This window comes from Lissotriton vulgaris, chromosome 6, assembly GCF_964263255.1.
Source record: "Lissotriton vulgaris chromosome 6, aLisVul1.2, whole genome shotgun sequence".
Classification (NCBI taxonomy): Eukaryota; Metazoa; Chordata; class Amphibia; order Caudata; family Salamandridae; genus Lissotriton; species Lissotriton vulgaris.
The window spans coordinates 1,714,547,672-1,714,572,788 of NC_141694.1; the positions used below are offsets into that span (position 1 = coordinate 1,714,547,672).

The 25,117-nt window shown below is 42.8% G+C and overlaps 1 protein-coding gene across 1 annotated transcript in view; it reads right to left on the reverse strand.

The window, feature by feature from the left end:
• Positions 1-25,117, reverse strand: part of RAB3GAP2 (RAB3 GTPase activating non-catalytic protein subunit 2) — a 684,945-nt gene that overhangs the window by 481,798 nt on the left and 178,030 nt on the right. The window contains exons 5-8 of the mRNA XM_086927924.1: positions 19,426-19,473; positions 19,255-19,330; positions 7,556-7,657; positions 564-663 (exon numbers count right to left, since the gene is read on the reverse strand). Coding sequence (XP_086784050.1) covers positions 564-663; positions 7,556-7,657; positions 19,255-19,330; positions 19,426-19,473 — 326 coding nt within the window. The remainder of the gene's footprint in view (positions 1-563; positions 664-7,555; positions 7,658-19,254; positions 19,331-19,425; positions 19,474-25,117) is intronic.

Below are 25,117 nucleotides of genomic sequence, written 5' to 3' on the forward strand. Positions count from 1 at the left end.
TTTAGCTGTGCCTCTGAGGCGCTAGGTTCAAAAAGTCAAGGGAAGTGACATGAGCAGTGTAGCATATTGATGTCATGCGCACTAGGACCCTCATGGTTCTGGGCGGACTCAGAGGAAATACGTCATATGCAAGGAGGTGTTAGGGTGTGGTTACTGTGAAGTATGATGTAATGCCAAGTGTATGAGATTTATGCTAAGGACTAACGTAACACTTGATAGCAGCTCCAGTGTGGTGTATTATCATATGCATGCTCCTGGGCTGGGGAAGACCCTACAAGCAGTAGCTGATGTCAAGTGCCAAATGAGTTGCCAGGGCAAGCACCACGACACAGAAGCTGCCTTGGGAACATGGATACAGTTTAAGGAGAGCACATGGGGTCTGGTGGCGATTCTTCATTAATGTTGGGCTGAGCTACAATCACAAGGAATGGCAGCACAAATGGACAAGGCAGAAAGGACTGGCCCCCTGGATAGTCGTTTCAGTCGAGAGCGAGACCCATGCTGCGCAATGACCCATGCATACATCAGAATTGTAGTGGCCCATTTAAATTTCTGAGACTTACCTCTTGCTACTTGGTTACGACAAGCACGCAGCGACTGGAATAAACTGAAGCCGTCGATGGTGACAACTGCAGCTGGATACAGAATGCTCAACTCTTCGTGCTGTGTAAAACACACAAAGCATGTAGAATCACTTCACCATGTGTGGACAAACATCTTCGCTGCAGCACCAGCTCTACTAAGGCGTGGGCTAACAGACATACGCTTGAGGTCATTATATTGAGTGCTATGAAATTGTGTAATATTTACACCTATTACTGACAGAACTTACAGAAAGAATCCGTGTGTGTTGAAGAACTGAAAAAAAACAAGGTATTATTGTTACTCTTATGAGAGTTCCTGCGTGCCTCGACCCTTATATCTTGTGGTAAAAAGTAATGTGCACCACTATATACACCTCTGCCCATTAGCATTGAATGTTTGATACCATTTTACTCCAAGGCCAGAAACTTTGGCTTTGCTTCCATTGGCTACCACGTGCATCTTTTGCCAGGTGTAGTCTTTTGCACTAGGATGCCCTACAACAGGTATCAATAGCGCTTTACTAATCTATTTCAATCAATCGAGGCTCCATACAGCTGTAGCCACAAAAACTTTCTTTCAATCTTCCGAAAAGGGCCACAGATAGGTTAAATGTTTAGCATTATGTAACACTCAGAATTTTGAATTCAGCTTTCCGAGTCAAATAGGTATGCAGTGTTTTGGGGGGTTGTATTTTGATGCCGAAACCTGTATTAAACAAGCACTTGAGAAATATTTTACCCATTTCACGGTTCCCTAGGAGATATGGGTTTTTATATCACTGTATTTAGTACAATAGAAGAACCGAAACATATACGAACCAATTGTTGTGGATGCTTCCACAGGGGCATCTGGTGGTCGCAGTGTTCATGGAGTTCAAGGAGTCGATTGCTGCAAGATCAGCCAGAACACTGAAGAAAACTACATTTTTCAGGACAACTATGTGGTGGCCATTTTGACCTGTGTGGGTATACCGCTTTGTGTTGTTCAGACTTCTGAGGTATTGCTTTAGACTTCTTTTCATGGCTGTAGCACTTGAACATCTTTGAAAAATCCTAAACAACAGGCTGTTGATAAAACTTGAAGGGTACTCACAGCTGTCTGGCCTGAAAGAATACCCAGGGTTTCTTAAACTGCACAAACACCCTAATGCAACTCTGGTGCTCTCTTCTGGAATTCGTTTTGATCCAGTTCAGTTCAAACAAAGTTTATTTAGAACATTTAGTCTTTAAACCACAACTCATACAATAACCTTTAAAAGAGTTTACATATTAAAACAACTTATTCTCAACAATAAAAACATCATATGATCATTAAAACTTCATTCCTAATCATTTTAAAAACAGTAATATTTCATTTTAGATAGCAATACTCTTTTTTGCACTTAAGCCTCAAATGAATTAGGTAACTTATATACACCCTGTATATATTTCCCAATGGCTATCGCAGTATCTAAGTTTTCCATATCAGCAAGAAGCTCCCATGCTTGCAATCGCGCCTTTACATCATACTTTTAAAAAATTGGGCGAAGAAATAAATTACACAAATGTAAACATTTTTGACAATCCAGTAAAATGTTCCATTTCATCCCCAACAATCAGGTTGCATTAGGCCTGATTTTATTGCACCATTTGTTACAGCCGGATTTATTCCAATTCTTATCCTTAAAACTTCCATTCTTAACCATCAATTTGGTAATATATCAAGGTAGGGATAACTTATATCTTTCTCCCAGCTTTTACTCATACATTTTACAGAATCTTTCTTTCTCAAATACTCCCGGTCTATTTCTCTTGACAATTATTTTCCCTGCATTTTGAGTACGCTCTTTGTTACAATGATTTGTAATGCCTTCGGATCTATTTTCACCTTCAGGTGGTCACAGATGGTCTGAAGTTTGCTTCTTGTGGCTTTAGCCCATTTAAGCTCACTAACTTGGATCTCTTTCATACCCCATTGAGATACCTTTGTGACCTCCTCACGATCTAAGCGATTCCAAAATCGGAGTAGACTTTGTTGCACCTGTATATTCCACGCTATCAGCCCCGATTCCAGTCTAATAGCTTGGATCATTGCAGAGTTTGTCAGGGACCATAAAGATTTTAGGCATTTTCCTTCCTCTTTATCCCAGGAGCTTTTACCATCGATACAGAAGATTTCTGAACTATATTGGAATTGAAAAGGAATCATTGCTTTATAGGCCGTCAATAGAGTTTTATGGGACATATCACTATAACTATGATTGAATCTTTTCAGCTCGCATACTGCCAGCTGTGCTTTTATTTTCTGTGCCTCTAGGTGCATACCCCACTTCATAGAATTTATCAATCATATTCCAAGGTATTTATATTCATTTACAATATGTAGTTTAATTTGGCCCAGATACCAATTGCAATTCATAGTCCTCTTCCTGAAGCAAACCATTTTTTGTTTTGTCCATGGTTACTGTTAGTCGTTTTGCCGTACAATATGCGCTGAAAATATTCAGCTTTCTTTGTAGACCTACCTCAGTTTGGTCCAATATTACTAGATCGTCGGCATACAGCAAACAGGACAGATGCCTTCTGTTTACTTTTGGGCTTGCGCCTCTAGCAGAACTCAGAGTAATAGGCAAATCTGCTAGGAATATGGCAAACAGGAGCGGAGCCAAAACACAAGCTTGCCTGAGTCTAATATTTACAGCTATTTCTGGTGTTAGGACGCCAGATGTATCTTTACCTACTTGTGCCCAATTATGACTGTGTAGCAACTGGTTCACCATTAAGAGATCTGGTGGAACCTCATAGTTTCTCATGGTCTCCCACAAACACTCCCTAGCCACCAAGTCAAACGATGCGCGAAAGTCTACAAAACAGCAATACAACTTGCCCTGCAGCTCCATGGACTTCCACACCAAAGCCCACAAGGCAAAGCAGTGGTCAATAGTAGAGTGACCTTCCTTAATGCCTCCCTGTTCTATTGGGACTATTGACAACCACTCTACCCACGCCTTTAATCTACCAAGGATTATTTTTGAGAATATCTTTTTTCCAATGTCCAGTAAGTTAATTAACCTGTAGTTCATTGGGTCCTTCCGATCACCCTTTTTGTGTAGTGGTCTAATTATTGACCCTCTCCAGCTTTTAGGGTTACAACCAGAGTCTAAAATGGCCATAAACCAATGGGATAGGAACACTGCCCACCAGTCTATTTGAGTTTTAATTATTATAGCTGGGAGATTATCAGGTCCAGCTGCACAAGATAAATTCAGCTTCTTGATTGTTTCTTTTACTTTCTCTATGTTAAACACTGGTTTTAAATCATCTACAGATACTGTCCAAATGGATTTTTCCTTATTTAATTCCAAATTCCTATTTGTTTTGTATAAATTTCCTAGGTAATTTACCCATGCTGCCTCTTCCACCACACAGTTCATATTTCCCGGAGTCCTTCCTGCGGCGTCCTGTATCAACCTCCAGAAATCTTTTATATTTTTAGTTTCTATTGTTTCTAGTAGGTTTTCCCAACATTTTTCCCTAAAGATCCTTTTCTGCTTCATTATTAAGGATTTGTATTCTGTCTTCAAGTTGAGCAGGATCTCTAAATTCCAAACTTCATAGCATTTTCTCTGACACCGCTCTATTTTCAGAATGGCCCTTTTTTTATTCCTAAAGGCAAGATTAAACCACCTTGGTTGCCTTCCTTGGCTATGTTGTATTTTTACATTATCCTGTTTCTTATCATTTAAATGCACTCTGAGGCATTGCACAGCCTGTACTATTTTATCCACGTACCATTCTACCTGCTATCCTTCAACACTGTCCTTTGTTAAGTTTTGTTGAAACCTTACTAATTTTTTCACATATTCTTCCGTCAATTTTGTAGTAAGGCGCTTAGGATATTCCACATTTTGGGGGATCACTCTCTCGCATGGCCTTATTGCTCCCCTTAAATATTCGCAATATAAAGCATTATGGTCACTATCCTTGCGCTTGATTATCCTGAACTTTTTTACCATTTCATAGTTCCAGGCCTGGACAAAAATATAATCTATAGGACACTGTTGACCACCTACTCTAAAAGTCTGTGTGGCTGGTCGGTCTGGGTCCAATCTACCACTTAAGCATATTAATCCTGTTGATCCCAGAAACTTCCTTAATGCTTCATCCTGATTAGTAGTTACACACATGAGAAATGTTGCTGACCCTATACTATAAGAGCTCATGATTACCTCAAATCAGTAATCTATCTTTTCGTAATTTAGTTTGTGATTAAAATCGCCCATTATCACCATTTCATCTGTTCCATACATTTTGTTTAAATTAATTATATCCTTTTTAAAGAGCCCCATTTCTGTATCATATTCTTTTTGAGAGCTCCATTGGATATATACATTTATGATGATCAGGTTCACCTCCTCTTCAATGTCCGAATAGGATACCTTACAAACCAGCACCCATTTACATAATGTGCTTATTAACTTTGCCTCTTTCACCAGCCTGGTTGAGATGAGAGTCATGATCCCACCTGACGGCGCCCAAATCTTTTTATTTGACTGGCTGGTTTATGAATTTGAACAAACCCTTCAACTACTGGGGTGTATGGCCATGTCTCCTGCAAACAAATAATATCAACGTACTTTGCAAAGTGATTTAAACTGTCCACCTTAGTTTGTCCTCCCAACCAGTTTATGTTCCATGTTTTTGATCAGTGTAGAGTGTCTACTCTGTGGTTCTTTGGTGTACACCGAGTCTGTGTGCATAAATTCATGATACAAACCTTGTTCTTATCCAGTGCTTTTGGCACCAGCAGGGGACGCCTCAAACAGTGTAGCCTCACACCTCAAACTATTATTGTGCACATAATGGGGTTCTCTTGAGGCATAGTTGCTTTGACTTTCTTGTAATTGCATAGTTACTTATGGTGCTTTTCCATGACTGAAAGAAAGCTTGGATTGATAAAATGCTGTTGTAAGGCAAAATTTTGAAAATTATATAAACATTATGTATACTGTTGTCCTCTAATAGGTTAACTCTGTCTTCTGTTGCATTCCTGGATTCGTAGTAATAATGTTTTGTGTTGCAGTTCGTCCTCCTTTCTAAGTAACTGTACAAATACAAAAAGGAGCCAGTAGATACACTACGAGTACAAATTGAGTGAGCAGGTACACAGACAAGCTAACATGCTTAGTCCAATTGCCCCAGATGATCTGTAAAATAGTATGATAGGTGAGCAAGTATGGATGGCAGACTCTTTATTCAGAATTACCTGTAGGCCTAAGGCCTTTACTTTGTTTGCAGTAAGACCTTCTTGCACGTCTTTGTTCCTTGCCAGAATCATTGTAGGTTCCTTTGGCTCCTGGGCTGGCTTTCGAACATCTGCCCTGTGCATAGGCTCTAGTCAAAGCTAGGCAATGGCTCTTGCAAGCAGCAGGCCAGCTCCTCCTTTCCGCCTCAATCTTCAATAAGTTCCTCAGATGTTTCAGGATTAGTTCCAGCTTCAAGGGGAACACAGACACAATCCTAGCATGGTTTTTCTCAATTGGGCAGCAGAGGCTTCTAGTGAAGGAAAAATAAGTGCAAAAACCTGCTTCAGGAGGCCAGGCTGTATCTAGAACTAGAGACTACTGGTGATAATCAAGAGCCTGTACTGCCTTTTCTTTGATTGGCTCACCATAAAAAACTCAGAGGGTCCATTCATATGCTTTTTCCTCTACTTGATGCTTTGAGAAAAGAGGTACAAAGGAAACAACAGATGTGGGATTTTTTTGCTTTGCTACGCAAACAAATGATAGACAGATTGCTGAATAAATCATACGTTCACCCCCAGTCAAGAGATTTGGGTTAAATCCATTTTTCTTTTAGTCACCATATCACCGCAGTTTAATCCCAGTTATATGCAAATCAGTCTTGACCCTGCTCCTCGTGGGAATAGTCCAGCCAGACCTGCCAATCCAGGTCCTTCCTGGACCGAAAACAAACATCCTGGGACGGGTTTGATGGTATTGGCCCTCATCAGCCAGGCTAGCTTGTATCCAGTGGCACAGTGAGCAAAGACCCCACGTCTGGACACATGTGAGAGCTGGCAGGTGAGAGATTGAGAGGGATGACAAAGTTAATTTCAGCCCACTGCTTTCAAAAGGACCTCTAAAATAAAGATACAAGGGGAGCTACAAGCCAGAGACAGCAGGGAACCATCATTTTGTGTATCGCCATTTTGTGTAGCAGTCTTCAGGTCCTTGGTATCAAAACCATTCTTACTGTGCACTCGCAATACCCTAGTAACCACAGAGCTCACACTACGGGAGAGTAAAGAGCCCCATTTCCTGGCATTGGATAGATTTTTACTGAGCATGTAAGCATGCTTTATTTCTTGAGTGCAGATGAAAAGGTTTAGGCCCTGGCTTAAAAAACAATGCCACCATACATCACTCTCCCATAGCCTGTAAAAGAGTACACACGTCGTACTTCCTATCTATCCTGTGGCCTCTGTGCTCTGTAAGAGGCAACAAATACAGGTGAGCTACAAATGTGAAAAGGGCTAACGAGAACAGCTGACCACACACTGGATGAAGGACAGCCTTACACTTTTTCTAGAACATTTACATCTCAGGAAAAGTCACCAAGCATTCACTCTCTAAATGAATTCGAAACAATTAACAAAGGCATTCATTACTTCAGTTAGTCTGAACTGTAAAATGCTGTATTTTCCTCTCAAAATTGAAGTGGATTGAGGAATTCTGTCATAGTTAAAAAAAATGTAAAAGTCAAACTCTGAGAAGACGAGCAAGGGCGCGTCGTGCCTGTGAATAGAGGGTGTGGGAGTTCCCTCTCAAACACGCACACTCCAGAGCCTCCTATGCAGAAGAAACTGTCAACCCCCGCTAAAAAAAGACATGATTAACATGCAGATGACACATACTGTGCTCCCAACAGAGAAGAGAGAATCACATGCCAGGGTATCTGCGCTTTTGATTGAAAATGGGTTCCCGCACCTGCTCGGTGACTCCCGGGTGCCTGGGGATTTCATAGGTGCGGCCCTTCAGCTGCAGGATCGGGTCTTCGTTCAGGAGTTGAGCCAGCAACAGCACCCCGTTCTAGAAGAGGAGGACAACAGGGCATGAGAAGGATGGGGGTGGAGTCCGGCCTGAGCGGGGATGGGGAAAAGTGCAGCAACAGGAGGTGCAGACATGTTTCCACCTTACAGAGAACAGGCACAGAAGACACGGAGATCAACAACAGAAGGTTCCACATACGTCCGAAAAAGAGGGGGCAACTGGGATATAAACTTCATCGGCTTCCCTTGATTACGGTTAAACCACTCGATTAAATTCTTAAGACAATGTGTTATTAATACACAGTTCGATCGAATTCAGTAACAAGTCATGTTCAGTGCAGAAACATTCACGCTGCTGGTCATTGAAAATAAGCTTCTAGTGGGAAAACTAGCATCATCAATCAATCATCAATTATAGAGCGCTGCACTGTCACCCCTGAGGATATCTAGCAGCTGCGGTGCGAGGTGACGTCTCCCTCAAACAGCCAGGCCTTGAGGAAACGGCGGGTGGAGGGAAGAAACGAGTAGAAAAATGCAAAACAGAGGGCAGAAAAACGAGCATGAAAGGCTATATAGAGATCAGAAAAACGAGCACAAAAAGGCAAAACTGGGCAGAAAAACTAGCACAAAAAGGCAGAACAGAGGGCAGAAAAGCTAACAGAAAAGGCAAAACAGAGCAAGAAACAAGCAGAGGAGGTACAAACAGACGGCAGCAGGTGACAGGTAGTGGGTTGCAGGCAAGCTGGACAGGAGAACTGTCGCAGAGGGCGCTGGCACAAGAACCTAGTAGCTTTTTAGTTGTGGGAATGGCGACTGACAGAGAAAAGCCCAAGTTGTAATCGGGAAGATGAAGAACGGCGTGGACAATTGGAAAAAGACAGTACTTGAATTGTTTCTGACATTCCTGGCCATTTTTATGGAATATCTCATAACTATTGTCTATAATTTCCCCCCCCCCTTCTCCCATCAACCGTGCTCCCTCTTCACTTTATATGCCACACTTGCTCACATTTAGGGAGCACTGCCTCCCTAGAGAAAGAGGCTGAATTATGCAGTTTTACTCAGACTAAGTAATTAAGCATGCTGGGAATGTGAGAATTATAGGCCATGTGATTGTAACTTTCAAGCACATACACAGTACTTCTGGTCCACAAGTTACACATGGGAGAATGCTTTCTTTAGGACAAGAACCCTCACTCGCCCAAGGGTGACCTGCTTCATCATTGGGTGCCCTCCTCACACCTGCACCAAATGGTGTGTTTAGTTATAGATGAGCTTGAATGAGCAGTCATCTCGCTGCCACCCAGGGATGCACGGACTTGAACCAGCTCAGCTGTCTAGGCAGCCGATTAAGACTTGACAGTGAGCAGTACTCCCACGTTACGATACAACAGTGGACCACAATAACAAAGGCATTATGGACCATGTTCTGTATCACCTGGTTTACTACCTTGAGGCTGGAATCAGGTTTTAGATTAGTTGTTGGAGAGTGATCCAATTTAGTTCTGATAAATGCCCCTGAACCCCAGATAGAGTCATACTAGGGCAGAAACATGTTGACCTTGCATTGGGAGTATTGTTTCCTAACTCCCCGTCACTTCTCTCTTCTTTAACCCCTTGGCTGCGGGGCACATTCCCCTGCTGTGCTGGGGGGAGGGGGGACGCGCACAGCGCCCCGGTGCTCATGACGAGCTCAGCTCGTCCTGAGCCACGGTTCTCGTGTGCTCATGACGAGTTGAGCTCGTCACGGCCACGTCCATTTAATGGAACGCTCAGCACGGGAATTAGCCCCACGTGTGAGCGTTCCACGGCTCATGACGAGCTCAGCTCGTCCTGAGCATGGGAGGGGTTAATCCTATCCACTGAGGACACCAGAATAAAACTGATATTTAGCCCACCTGGAGATAGATTTTTTCTCTCACCATTCTCCGTATAAAATGTAATAAGATAGCACTCTGCCCACTAATCATATGAACTGCTCATCTATCTCTAAAAAAAACCCTCAGCTCCTCTCCATTGGAGAGTTTTAGCCCACACCAAGCACCATTTGGTGCAGGAGTGAGGAAACCCAATGATGAAGCAAGCCATCCTTGGGTGAGTGAAGGTTCTTGTCCTAAAGAAATCATTCTCCCATGGACAACGTTAACTCCCCACAACCCCTTTCCCCTTTGTGGATTAGATATACTTTGTGCTTCATTAACTAGGGAGCAGTACGTGACTGGTTGGGCTCCTTTCTCCCATTAAATCCCATGTGTGCATGGATTATAACTTCGAACACAGTGAGTCCAGTTAGCTAAAAAAAAAATTTAAAAACTGCAGCCCCCATAATACATGTCTGGCTAATTTGCAGTTAATACAGTTACATATTAGGGCTTAAGATAATTTACTATTTTGTTGTGTTACTGTTTCAGGCATGAGATATACATTTTTAGGTCTCAGGTCTCACCTACACAGCGCATGCGCTGTTCTGCAAGACGTAATGTTTACAACTCTGCGTGCTTATAACCCGCCCACAGCATACCATTAGTTGGTTTTGTTGTCACTCATTTGCAATGTTTCAATTACTTAGCTCCCGTAGGGTTCTCTTCCTTTCTTGCGTTAGCTCCTCACTGGGGTATGGACCAAGTACATGCGTTCTTCCTCATCTTTTTGCAACACACTTGTTCCTACTTATAACACAGGCATACATGTCAATTATTTTGTTTTCACCATATCTGCTATCTCTATTGTTGCTTTGGCTATTTACACCCACAACTGTACTACTTTTCGCCACTCTACGCTACTTCACATTTACTCTACTACACTCTAGTTTACGCCACTCCATTATACTCCACTCCACCTCACTCTACGCCACTCTTCTCTATGTCACTTCACTCCACACAGTGCCATTCTACTCTATGCCACTCCACTCCACCCTATGCCACTCTACACCATTCTACTCTACACCACTCCATTCTACGCCACTTCATTCTACACCCCTCAACTCTATGCTACTTCACGCAGTGCCACTCTGTCACTCTACTCTACACCACTGCACTTCACTTTAGTCCACCCAATGCCACTCTATTATATGCCCATCTACGCCACTCCACTCTACTCTACGACATTCCACTCTTCTCCACTCTATGAAACTCAACTCTAATTCACTCTATGCCATTCTACTCTACACCACTCCACTCTATACCAATCTAATCTGTGCCACTCCACTCCAGTTTACACCAGTCTACACCACTTCACTTCACACAGTGCCACTCTACGACACTCCACTCTAGTCTATGCCACGCCATTCCACTCTACTTTGTGTCACTCCACTCTACGCCACTCCACTTTCCTCTGCGCCACACCACTAACTTTTAACCATGCTGTACATCAGCCACCCTGCTGTACAACATTGCTAAAAGGCATTGGCAAATCCAATGTCTTAGGCGAGAGCTACTGGCTTGCCAATGCTTGTTTTAAATTGTGGTGGTGTTTAGATTGGAAGACACAACACATTGCTCAAACAAAAACACAATGTTAAAAGAAATCGGTTTAAAAATAAAATATAACAATGAGAACAAAATTCTAGGCACATCTACCACATTCGATAAACACAAATAGCCCTACAAAAGACTGTAGCACAATCACAAAGGAGCTACTACTGTCCGAAGGGGACTATTGAATTGTACCTATCATTGGTCTCTAAAGGAAGCTATAACCACTGTATACTGGACATACTTCTTCTCTGGCTACCGCTTCTGCATTTTCCTAAATGGCACATCAGTGGCTCAGCATATACTGCAGATGGGCACTGCCATATTGTTTTCTCTTCAAACTTAGCACTTTGTCGATGGATAATAGTAACTGTTAGTTACAGTGCATAAAAAGTGCAAAAACGGCATGATACACGTTTTAAGAATGTTATTGCGGTTAATATTACACTATCTTCATTCTTCAATAACCTGGAACTTAGAAGTGTAGGGTAAGTCTTAGAGCGACATCTCTGGCTCTCAAAGAGACATAATCCATCAAACCAGTCCAGAGTTCCTATAAATTACAGAGAGCTACGGAACTCCCCATATGGTTTCCTGGTGGTTTTGACCAACCATAATCAAGCATATGTATTAAATTTGAAAGGACAAGAGTCATCCGCACCAGAAAGAAAGTGACAAATGTGGGCATTCCCAAAAGGAAGGAATACGTCTAAACATGTTATGACCCGATGACAGGATAAAGATGCAGGAATACCAGAGGTACCCTGGACCTCACTTTGTACAGAAGGGCTAAGAGGACCAGCCTTTCCCTTATTCTACTCCATCAGTGCACCCAGGAATCCTCACAAATTTGCTGTAGGCCAAGAAAAGCACACACTGTCACTGCAGAGTATAAAATAGAGAAATCTGGTGAAATCACATTTTGGATTTGAGGAGCGTGCCAACATGCCAGCTTTCAGACACTTTGGAGAACCATCGGTAATGTTGTGGTGGATTGAGCTGCGTAGTTATATACAAGTCCACTGGAAATATGCAGCAGAGGAGGAACACATTATGTGGCAGGGAAGGGCAAGACAAGTCAAATTAAGCACCGCAATGCGGCAGTTTTAGTGGCAGTATTAATTCCTTATTTAGTTATTTTGACAATATTAACATGTCCAGGAAGAGGTTGTATCTCATTAGTATCAGTTTAACACCTAAATGCAGCACTCAATGAAGGAAAGGTGACCTGTGACTGTGTGCTAAAGGCCTGCCACTGTGTGCCAACACATGTGGCACCGTGTTTGGTAACCTGATCCAATTGTCAAGGCAGTAATGCTTTGTGAATGTATGGAGTGAAGCCAATATCGTGGCCTGACAGACGTCCAGAACAGGCATTTAACGTGCCAATGAAGCAGTAGCATCCTTGGCTCTGGACGAATGAGTCTTCTGGCCCTCTTGCGGGCTGATTTTTGGGCAATGCATAGCAGATCAATATACAGAGAACTATCCATCTTTATATGGTCCTTTTCTGCACTGCCTTACCCTTCTTAACCACAAGGAACCCAACAAACAGCTGATCGCTTGTCTTTGGTATGCTCAACATAAAAGATCAAAGCACTTTTGGGGTCCAAAAGGTGGCTTACTTTCTCCTCTTTTAATGGTTGAGGTGAAGCAAAGAATGCCAGCAGGGTGATGCATTGTCAAACATGAAAGGGCATCACAATGCTCAACAAAAATGCCTCTCTAGTGTGCAACACTGGTTTGTCTGGAAAACAGGTGGTGTATGATGGTGTATGGTGGTTGGCCAGACGGAGCTTGTGGCTCACTCTTGCAATGAGCTGTGGTTATCGCTATGAAGAAAAGTCAATAGACGCAAAGGACAGCTGTGTATTGGCTCAAATGGTGCAAGCAGCAGGAAAGGGGGGACACAATTAAAGTCCACTATGGCATTACAAAAGGATTGGATGGGAACATATGGACCAGGCCCCTACTAACCTTTAACTGTGTGCACAACAAGTCCTTGCAGGGCCAAAGATAGTAAAAAAAAAGAAGAAAAACAGCTTTACTTGGAATGTGTCTGTGTGGAAGTGATTGCAGCAGGTAACACACTTGCCCCAGCATAAACAGATATCATAGACTAAAGTCTGGATGCTCGAATGACATCCAATACTTTGGAGAAGGAGATCAAGGACAGTCAATTGTCGCCACTCTTTCTCTACGCATGGAAGCGTACATGGCCCAGGTACAGATGCAGGACCCTGCCCTGCTGCTGCTGCGATAGAAGATCCTCTCAAAGCGGCAGCCTGATCATAGGACAGATGCTCATGTGCAGAAGTTCCGGGTACTAAACGCTCATGGTCCAGTCCAGAGCCCTTAGAACATCTTGGGCCGGTCGTTTCTGATATTCATAAACTTGGGGTGAGTGGCAGGAAGGCATATAGGAGTCCTGTGCTCCAGTCCTAGAGGAATGTGTCTCCCAGAGACAACCTTCAGTTCCAGAGGAATGTGTCTCCCAGAGACAACCTTCTTGGGAGCTCCGAACAGTTGGCTGTGCTCCGCAAAGGGCATGCTAAAAGGGTTTGGCAGGTGGGGCTGGGGACTGAGTGGCCTATTGACCTTGGCTGTGGGGGCGATGGGCACCAAGGCCAAAAAACTGCTGGGACTCATTCTGTGGTTGAAGCAACTGGTGGTATGTCAACTCTGTCGACGACGCAAAAGGAGTGGTAGCTTTGGTGTGGTTATCTAGGTGGGACAGGTAGGCCTAGAAAGACTGCCGCGGCCCTGGGCTCCATAAACCTCCAGAAAGCGGAGTCTTCCTTACATCGGAACAGAAAATCTCTTCCAACTGCATGTTCATGAGGGACGACTGGAAGTCACTTGAAAAACCAGCCAAGCATGGCGGCGAATGGCAACACTCGTGCCAATGGCTCGCCCAATGGAATCGGTGGTATCCAAGCCTCAACAAATTGTGAACTTGACTACATCCCATCCATCCTGGATGGCCTGGGCAAGGACAGGTCAGAGATCTTCGGGAACAGCAGGGACGACATGGCCCACTGAGTCTTAAAGGGCATGGGAGTAGCATCACAGGAGATAGTCGCATTTACTGAGCGGAGGTTGATGGAAAGAAACAAACTTGCTTCCCAAACATCTCTACTCGCTTCGTTCCTTAATGGGGAGAATAGTTGCAAAAGTGGTGGGGTTGGACCTGCTTGTGAACGCTTGCACTACCAAAGATTTGGGGGAAGGGTGTGGAAACGGGAATTTAAGGATGCCCGGGGCAGGACAATGGCGTCTCGCTATTTACCTGTTGACTGGGGGGTCGGAGCAAGCCTTGGCCCAGGTTCCCAAAAAGGTATCTGTGCCTCAATAAATGGCAGGAGGGGCTCAGAAGACGTTTGCCCAGGCTGGAGTACTTCTATCAGCAAATTAGTTTTGAACTCCAAGGTAGGGAGCAGGAGGTCAAGGACATCAGCTACACTAACATCACCATGCTATAGCTGGTGGATTCCTCTGTGATTGGGTTGGGGGGGGACAGGAGACCTGATTCAGTGGAGATATCAAGTAGGCAGGCCTCCTGCAAGTCATTTTACCAACTACTCAGTACAAAGCTGAGCGAACTCACTACCCAGGTCATAATTATTGTCAGCGTCTGCGCCAAAATAGGTGTGGGGGGTGTGCTATTTCTTTAGCGGAGGCAGCAGATCAAGCAGGTGAGGTGGCCTAGGTCGAGGTAGGTTGAGCGCCAACTCCAGAGTTAGAGAGTACTACCGGTATCTCCATGTCCAGCATTGATATATTCAGTACCAGTGTAAACGTTCCAGAAACTGGCATGGACCATGGTGTTGGAGGTGGAGTCGGAATCGAAGCCAGAGCCATTGTGACAGGCTCAGAGAGTCCAACTGGCACTGAGGTTGAACCTGGCAGCCGCACACCAGATGGAAGGCCTCTCAGTTCCTTAGGGCCCAAAGGCGTGGGAGTCGGCAAATTTTTGAAGGGACGTAGCATGACCTGGAGGAACCCTTCAATCTGTTTTAAAGTGGCAGTAGGCCCTGGACTTGGGTTGTTCCGGAACCAGTTGCGGGATCAGCTCTGAATTTAACAGACTCCAGGAGTAAGGTCAAGAGCCATGGTGCCTAGGGGCGGCTCCACCGTGTTAGCGGAGGAGCGTCGCCCCACTGCTCTGTGAGCAGGTCAAAGAGAAAAAAGAAAATGGTAACGTACTGTTACCATAATTTAATTTTTCCTTCGTTACTCAGCTGGTTAGGGTGGGGCGGGGTGGCTGTGACAGGAGCATGGGAAGGAGTAGTGAGCATATAAGTGCACATCATAGTTTAGCCGGCCTTCTTGGGCCAGTTAAACAGTAATGCACAGTTTGCATGTCATCCACCAGGCTGTATTGCACAGCCTGTTCGAGAACATGCCCAGCATCCCAGTCCCTCTCTGCACTCCGAACCACAGTGCTCAGACCAATGACAAAGTCTGGAAGTCTGGGTGCTTCTTGTTCCTGCTTCCTGCCTCTGGAGTGGAGTCCTGGAAGCAGGCACAGAGGACAGAACAGCAGCAGCCGGAAGACAGGTGAGTTAAAAAAAGTTGTTTTCAATTCCTACCCCCACCCCTTTGTGATCCTACCCCCCACACCATCGCCATTAAGTAGCAGGCGCCACTGATTGTGCTGCTCCACGCCTGTTCAGGTGCATGTGAGTGGAGAGAAGGGGCCATGGTCCGGCTTCCATTTCTAGTTTCTTTTTGGACCTACTGTACGATTTAGATATCGATTTAGATATCGATAAAGACAGGCCTCAAGAGCAGCTTTGTCAACCTCTGGAGCGGAACGGGACCAGTATCGAACTTTCAACTTGAACCAGGACTTTGATCAGTCTTGTCATGGAGTCTTCTTTTGCTTCGTGATGTAGACACACCTGATGGGGATCTGTCACAGACTTTCGTGTGCAGCAGTCCCTACAAGACTTAAAACCTGCACTTTTTTTAGGGTAACATTCCCTTGCACACTGAGAATTTTTCAAAACAAATATCTGAGGTAAATGTCTGTGAGAGACAAGAGAGAGCTCATAATCTGAGTCTGCTGGTGCAGAAAGAAAGGAACGGACGTCTGTGTGGGAATGCCACTTTATAAGCTCCACACATCATTTCCAGAGCTGAACGGCAACAGTAGAGAGCCATACAGTGTTATCTATTGACCTGCAGAAATAATGCTTAAAAGTTTTTGATCCAGGCTAACATCTAGGGAATGTTCAAAATGTGAGTAATACATCATCTATGTAAAAAGCCCCTGAGCATTTGCGTCATCTTTATCTCATGTTTACATTAAGTGTCTACTTCTAAAACCTTGAGAAATAGATATTGAGAGGATGTGCTACACTTGTGGAGCCTAATAGTGTAACAATACAGGTGAAAGTCTGTTTAGACTGGCTAAAGGGCTCTTAAAATTGGAAAGGTTCTAGAGTCATCTAGTTTCACAGTTTCTGTGAAAAATTACAAAAATGCGGACTGTGAGCTAAAGTACAGACAAGCTAACTAAAATAGAAACTATAGCTAAAATGGAACCTATCGTGAGTGTGTTTAAGAACCTCAAATGTGCGTGGTTAAAATGAAGTAATTAAAATACATAAAAAAATAGAATTATTAAGGGAATGGTCATAGTGTTTTGACATCGCTGGAATAACTAAGCTAATCAATCACTGAATTCATTTTTATATAAGCTTAACTAGCATAACTTCATGACACATCTACAAATCAGAAGAATAGGTTAGAAACCTGCATTTGATGGAATATAGATTCATCACTTGTTCACAGCCTAGTAAGTGGTGAAACTGTTGGGCATACTGCTGCATGGGTGCTGAAAGGCAGAGGGAAGAGTGCTGTGGTAATGCTTTCCTTGACGCACTCCAGGGCAAGGTGTGTCTTACTTCTGAAGAGATGGGTCCATTAGAGATGCCTAAATGTCACTCATAAAAGCCCATGGAGCTCATCCATGTTTGGCATTGAAGAACCACAGTGGTACCAACTACCATGCCCAAGCAATCTGTGGTGTCCAGCCCAAAGTGGATGACTTATTTCACTGCTTCTTGACATCCTTGGATAATCTGCAGAAGGCTGACGTGGAATTGTTCAGAGACTGTTGGCAAGATCTCGCTGACCATATTCCACAGAGCATGCTTGTATCGTCCCAGAGGGCAACTGGCATATACTAAATGGAGAACGAGGCTGCCTGAGAAGCACATTCTCTTCTCCAATGCCTACATGCATTTTGAATCCGGATAGGTGTACTAGGGAATGAGTTAGGTTGGATTTACTTGTGAATGCCTGGACCACCAAGCTATCAGGCGTAGGGTGTTGCATCAGGAAGAGAGGATGACTAGGGGGGTTTATGTGTCTTCTGGCAACCTGTCTGTTGAATTGATTGGCTCCTGTACCCATCCGTCAGGGCTTCATTAATAGGGAGAAGTGGTTCTGAGGAAGCCTGCCCAGGTTGTACGATTTCGGTCAGGACGTTATTCTTTACTTCAACAGGTGAAAGCTACAGGTCTAAAACATCAGGAACCTGTCTGACCAAAATAGCATCTCTGTCATCTCCATCACTATGTTGACTATGTTCTGAATCTCAAGCAAAAGGAATGTGGTGCATTCTAGATAAAGGTAGAGTTCCATCTGAGTAAGAATGACTCACACCAGCTGCCCCGGAAGTTTTGGAAGGCCCGACTTTGGTCAAGGTTGTGTCAGATTTGCTTCCAAGTCTGACAAGAAAATGGGTTTTTCCTCTGGTGTTGGTGCCTGTGTCGACTCATGAGCGACCAACAAAAAGCGTGGTGCCGAGTTCGAGCAGGTTGGTCGAGGGAGTCAGAAGGATGCAAAATACGCATCATGGCTTCCTTGAAGGCCTCAACCTGGCCACACATGGCCAATCACTATTATTTCAATACCCTCCCACAGAAAATAATGTAGGTGAGGACTTACAATAAACCCCATAGGAAATAATGTTACATTATTTAAATTAGTTAAAATATACATACATTTAATTTAATGTTAAATACAAAATTTTGAATATAAAAAATAATGTAATATGTTTTATGGAAATATAATATTACTTTTATCAATTTTAATACATATAAAATTCAATTTGTTTTACGTTAGATGGCACTTTTCTTCTAAAATTCAAAAAAATAATGTTAATTTAACTTAATGTATTTTAAATCAGTAAATATTTCATTCAAAATTAATTAAATAATGCTGCCATTTTTTATTTTAGTCTATATTTAAAATAAATATATATAATTTACAACAATATTTAATATTCACATTTTTGGGGGTTTCTAAATGTTCTCTACACTTTACCACAGGGAGATCGCCACCGCAGTAAAGTAAGTAAAATAAAGTATAAAAAAAAAAGTTAAAAAGTTATACATACACACTTAATTTAAATGAATTTATTTATTTAGAAAATAAAATAAAGCTACATCTATATTTACGAATTTTAAAAGGTCATTAAATATTTAATAATAAAATCTATTTTATTTTTATTTATATATAATTTTTAACATTAAATAAAATTCAAACGTATTTTTAAACAGTTGAAATAAATTAATTTATTTTATCATTAGTTCCTATGGGGTTCTATTTTAAGTCTCTGCTTCCATATTTTCCATGGGATCGTGTTGCACTATTAGTGGTTGGCAATGTGTAGTGCTGGGTGTATTACTGCTCCTTTTCGACGGTAGTAATTTAACACAAGTAGATGTTTCAGAGATATGCAAGTCTACACTTTTGAGTAACTCTATACTCAAAGTTTGAGAAATAGTGCCAAGTAGTAAAGTTACTCAAAAGTATAATAGTAAATTTGCTAGTAGTTAATCTACACATATCGATTTACATCTGTGAATTGGCACTTTGTTTTTGCTTAATTAATGCAGAATGCCCATCTCCTTAAACCTAAAAAAGGTAGCCTGGTAAATTTGGCAAACCGACTTTGAAGGTTGTTCTTCAAAATTGGGTATACTGGGGCAGGGTGTGTTTAAGGAGGCTATAATGGGATTTCCTATAAAGTGAGACATCAACATTAACTATGGAGGTGCCACTGCACAGCTACAATACATCCTCAAACGTTCTACAAAAACATGCATTTACTCAGCACAATCGAAGTTGGTGACCAGAAGCAACTCACCTCAGTGTAAAAGCGCAAGTAACCAGAGGTAAAACCAACTACAATGCACGTCCAGTCAGGGCGCCCTGTAGAACTTCTAACAAAAAACACACAAAACAGAAAACACGTTTTTAGGAAACATCTGGATATCTATAAAGAAAATTATTGGTGAAATAATGGCTGAGCTCTTACCTTTTCTGGCTTGCAAGAGGAATACACAGTGCACTGCTGACACATTCACTGGAGAGAAAAAAAAACTCTTAATGTCGGAAAATGATTTAAACATAGGCAGTTGAAATAACTTTTTGGTGTTTTATCTAAAAGACGGTTAGTCAAAGCAGACTTACTAGCAGTTTGCATTTCTAAGCTCTGTGACAACACTAGCGCCATGAGACCATATGGAGATGACAACCAAATACTTACCCAAACAAAACAAAAAAATTGATTTATTTACAAGTTTCTATCCTTATGCAACAGTAGTTGATCTCTCTTGGTAAAAAAACACAGTTGGCACACTGGTATGCTTAGAGCTCTGCTAAACACTATGAAGTGGGTTAGGGCTCATAACGGCTATAAACGTCTAATAAAGCATTCTAATGATTTTTCTTTCTGTTTCTCCCAGTGCATTTCAGAATATGCCAAATAGAATGTTCTAAAAGCATTATACCCCTCTGCCTCTGGCTATAATGATTGTTAAATGTCCTTGCTCCTCGTAGCGGGCTACACGACTATTAAATGCCCGCTCCCGCGTTAAAGGCCCGAGCCGAAGGCGGTATAGCCCTGCTACGAAGGCCTATAAGGGTATTAGAACATTCTGCCACTAGAGGGCAGAATGTTCTCACAAATAAAACAAAGGCCTCTCAAAGCTCTAGGGGATTTCAATCTCGAGCTCCGAGAGGCCTTTGTAAAACATTGGAATGTTGCTCTGCAGGCCTTTCCCGGCCCGTAGAAGCAGGGAGCACTCCATTGTCTACAATGGAGCTCCCAACATTCCAATGTTCTAATAAAGCATTCTAATGATTTTTCTTTCTGGTTCTCCTGATGCCTTTCAAAATATTCCAACTAGAATGTTCCAAAAGCATTGTAGCCCTGCTGCCTCTGGCTATAATGGTTGTTAAAAGCCCTTGCTCTGGTCATAGGTCTTTGCCAGCGGCTCAAGCCTATAACTCTGACTTGGTACCTTTAAAAAACGTTATAGCTACTGAAAGTGGGCTATAATGCAATATTGCGTGATAACAATAACATTTACCAACATGGTGGACACTACAGTGCCAGGTCGAGGTAATGAAACTCACACAGTACAACATAAGGGATATCGTTATTTGGGCACTGAAATTATGACAACAATTTGCCCACAATGTCATGGTGCTACTAAAGACAGATAGGCTATTATGTATGTAAGTCTTCTCTGTGAACACAGTTGTATGACAGAACAACGCAGAGAAATACACTGCATGCCTTTACCACGTATCTTTTACCAAGCATTTTCTTTTACAATGTATGCCTTAACCACGCATTACATATATATATATATATATATATATATATATATATATATATATATATATATATATATATATATATATATATATATATATTACCTACTGGCGGTCGCCAGTAGGTAGTTATAGTTAGGATCTACTTTCCATAGGAAATCCGCAACATTCTATTGGGAATAACTTTGGCGCCGGTGGACGAATCTTCGCAAATTTCTCCTTCCTTGAAAGTTTGGGGGGGATTCGTCAAGCGGGGGCCGAGATAAAAGGGGGGTCCAAAAACGTGTTTTCCCCATGTTAATTTCCATAGGGCGGTCGAACTCACTTTTAATCCGAACGGCTAAATGGATTTGCACCAAACTTGACAAAATTGTAGGGACTGGTAGCCCGATGTGCCTTTGCTATGTCTCAAGATATGTGCTCCAGTAGTTTTTGAGTAATTTAGGTTCCAAAAAATATATATATCTATGGCAGCGCCCCGGTACGCGCACCGGGGAGCGCTCCGGGTGCGCCACGCGACTTGCGCACAGAAAGCTGATTGGCTCTCGGGTGTCTGTAAACATTCGAAACAGTCCGGAGCGGCCGCCATCTTGTGTCTCGGTAAAATCGAGACGTAAGAGGTGGAAAAATCAAAGGGGGAAATGACTATAAGGGGGCAGGGATAGACCCCCCTGACCCCCTAGGTTTGATGTGGGGGCCATAATAGGGTCCAGCGGGGCAAAAGAAATTGTTTTTTTTTTTGATTTGCGCGGGGGGAGCGCCGGTACGCGCACCGGGAAGCGGACCGGGGAGCGTCCCATGGGGAAAAATTAATAATAGAGTTTTTAAAAAATGTAGCCTTTTTTTTAGAAATTGGAGGTAGTTCTAAAAAGAACTGTTTTTTTTCTTCTTTTTGTTGTTTTATATTTTTTTATTGTTTTTTGAACATTTTAAACTTTTTGGGGGTTTTCTGAACAGTTTTATATTTTTTTTGTATTTTTCATGGGGAGAAACGAAAAAACAGGGAATTGAAAATGGCTCAACTGGAGCAAAAAAATAAAGAAAAGAAATAATTAGGGTTTATTGGGGCATTTGTGGTTGTCCCCAGCAAGGACGATGAGCTTTACGCTTTGTTCTCCGTAGGAGATGGTCTTCCCACAATATTTACAGATAATTCGGAAATCTGCAAATCGTGGCTGAATGCAAGGCATCGTCTCACTTTCCTCTGGTGCCGACGGAGTGGGTTGCTTTCTTTTTGAGGTGGTGCTTGTGGATTGGGGAGGGTTACTGGCCAGTTCCCTCATCTCTGCAGCAGAATAGTTTATTGGATGCTTGCGCTGCATGTGGCGAATCATCGTGTTGTTGTTTCCAAATGAACATTTTTTATTAGGGTTCCCCCTAGAAAGTTCCATGCCACAGATTAGGCAAGTCATAGGATGCATTTACTTTTTTTTTCCCCTCTGGGATCGAAAAAAACTCCCATATAATGTGTGGTCTTGGCTGGTATGGGGTATTTTGTTCTTCAAGCCATCTTCTCCTCCCCTCTACCTCCTCCTCCTCCTCCTCCTCCTCTTCCTCCTCTTGTTGACCACCAATAATATCTTGTGGTGGTCCTCTTGGTGGTTGTGGTGGTGGTGGTGGTGCAGATGCACCAGCTGCTGCTGCTACTGAAGTCATTATAAAGATCAAAAAGGTACAAAGAGGTACAAACAGGTCTTCCTAAGTCAAAGGACAAAGTAAGAATAAGGAAAAAAGGTGGGGTCTTTCATCCTTTTGAAAAAAAAAAATTATTGAACCAATGAAAAGTGTTATTTTTAGGTCACATGACCATGGGCTTCATCATTATGAAACCAAACTGTTATGAACCAATGAAAAGCTCAATTTTCAGGTCACATGACCCTACGCGCTTACGCTACGCGCCCCGGGGCGCGTCGCGTAAGCGCGTCAGACGCCTACGTTGCGCGATCGTATTCGCTCGAGTGCTTCCAGGTGCGCTTACGCCGTGCGTATCACGCGGACGCGGCTACGCGATACGTCACGATCATGTTTTCGTTCGCGATATTGGTGCTTAAGGGACGCTCCTCGGTGCGCGCCCCGGGGCGCTTCATAAAACTACGCTTTCCGTGGCGTTCACTGGGGCGCGCACCGGGAGCGCTCCAAGGCAAAAAAAAAAAAAAACAATATACAAAAAATTGGCAAAATTGTAGGGACTGGTAGCCCGATGTGCCTTTGCTATGTCTCAAGATATATGCTCAAGTGGTTTTTACGAAAATTAACTTTGAAAAAATATATATATTGGGCTACGTTGGGCTATATATATGTTAGAGCCCAAATGTAGCCCAATGTAGCCCAAAGATGGCCACCAGAGACAAAATAAACAAATGTAGCCCAAATATCAGCCAGATGTAGCCCAAAAACATATCACCTGAAATATCCAGATTGTTAGTACAACCACATACCATTTGTTGTGGTTGTTGCGCTTCACCCCACCTGGCAGCAGCTCAGGTTTAGAGGAGCACCGCTCTGTCCGTCGGTGTCTCCCGGCAGTCTTCCGAACTGTCTGGGGAGGTGAGGTGAAGCGCAACAACCACAACAAATGGTATGTGGTTGTACTAACAATCTGGATATTTCAGGTGATATGTTTTTATCTTTCACTTAAAAAGCAGTAGTTATATTACAACAGGTCCTGAAGAAGGCATGAAAATGTTCGTTGATATGCTGAAACATGTTGACCACTACTGATCACGGATATTTTGTTAAATCTGTGTTTGCACTGAGTTTTTAGAGTTGGAAGTCTGGGGGATACCAATAAATCATTTATATCCACCTAGCCTATCTAATTTTAAGTATTGCACCTTTCACTTTTTCTACTCACTTTCACACTGCTTTTTCATTAGCCACACCAACACTGTAAAAATATTTTTACACGACCTCCCTTTACAAGTACACTTCATGCACATTTGATTACGGCTAAGATAACAACTAGCCGTTTGTTATGTCTCCTGGGCAAGGAGTACCCAAATGATGCAAAAGAGGGCGGTACAGTGTGGTTTCTGATGGGAATTTTTCCCTATGCCCTTGAGTCTTAACTCACTATCACACTTAGTTCACTTTGTTGGTTCCCACTAAGTTGTCTGTACGGTGTTGGGGCTACGTCCACAGTTGAGTGGTTTCTTCGACCTTTAGGTACTCTTTTGTGTATTGAGAGACTGTTTTGGGGCATGTACCTAAGGTGAGTCGTTAAACTTGCCCTTGGACCCTCTTATTAAAGTGTTTGTTTTTTGAGAAATCTAGAGAGACATAAAATACTGTTCAAGCCATCTAGAACAAAACAACAGCAACAACAGAGAGAGGAAGGAGTAGTTTCTGTAGTTTCTGTCCTGTAACTCCAGTTCTGTAGTAGGGGTAGCTCTGTTATAGTCATAATCTAGTGAATAGTCCCGCCCATGTGCGTGGACCCCGGCAATCAAAAATAATCTCTTAACTTGTCAAAAAATGCAGAACTGCAAAGACACTTAAGAGAGAATTTAAAGACAAATAATGCAACCTATATCCACAGGCTACACTGTCCAGTACTTCAACTAGAAATTCCACCAAAAAAAAACACACACACAGCACAGCCTGCCTAGTTTCTTCCATAGAGAAACTTGCCTCTGGAATGATAGAGAGGAAGGCATGGACAGACAAGCCCCATAGGCTGCCATTATGTAGCTTAAATAGGATACTGTGCCTTTAAGAGAACTTTCCAGACCTTCTCCCAGTATCCCAGAATGCACTGCAGGTCCCTTTTACTTTTAGTTCTTTTTGAAGGCGTAACACGCCAGACTTGTAGCATTCCGTACATGAACATCTTTCTCCACCGGGGAGGAGGGCGGGCGCTTATGACTATAACAGAGATACCCCTACTACATAACTGGAGTTACAGGACAGAAACTACTCCTTCTGTAGTAGGGGATCTCTGTGTATAGTCATAATATAGTGAATAGAATGGCAAGCCCATCCCCACACCAAAGCGGCGGTGGAGAGAAGAAAATTAACACCACTACTGTGCGAACAAATTTCGCAGCGAAGCCTGCTCAACCTGAGCGTCTGCCCTGGCGTCAGTGTCCAGGCAGTAATGTTTAGCAAAGGTATGGACCGACTTCCAAGTGGCCGCCTTGCAGATTTCTGTAATTGGAACGTTACGGAGCAAAGCAGTCGTGGCTGCTTTGCCCCTGGTGGAATGAGCCTTAGGTTTACTCCCTAAGGTCTTATTAGCTTTTTGGTAACACAACTGTATGCAGGACACAATCCACCTAGAGATGGAATGCTTAGAGGTAGCAAGACCCGTTCTGACCGATCCATAATTTATAAACAATTGGTCTGACCTACGAATATCTTTGGTTTTATCCAGATAAAATTTCAACGCT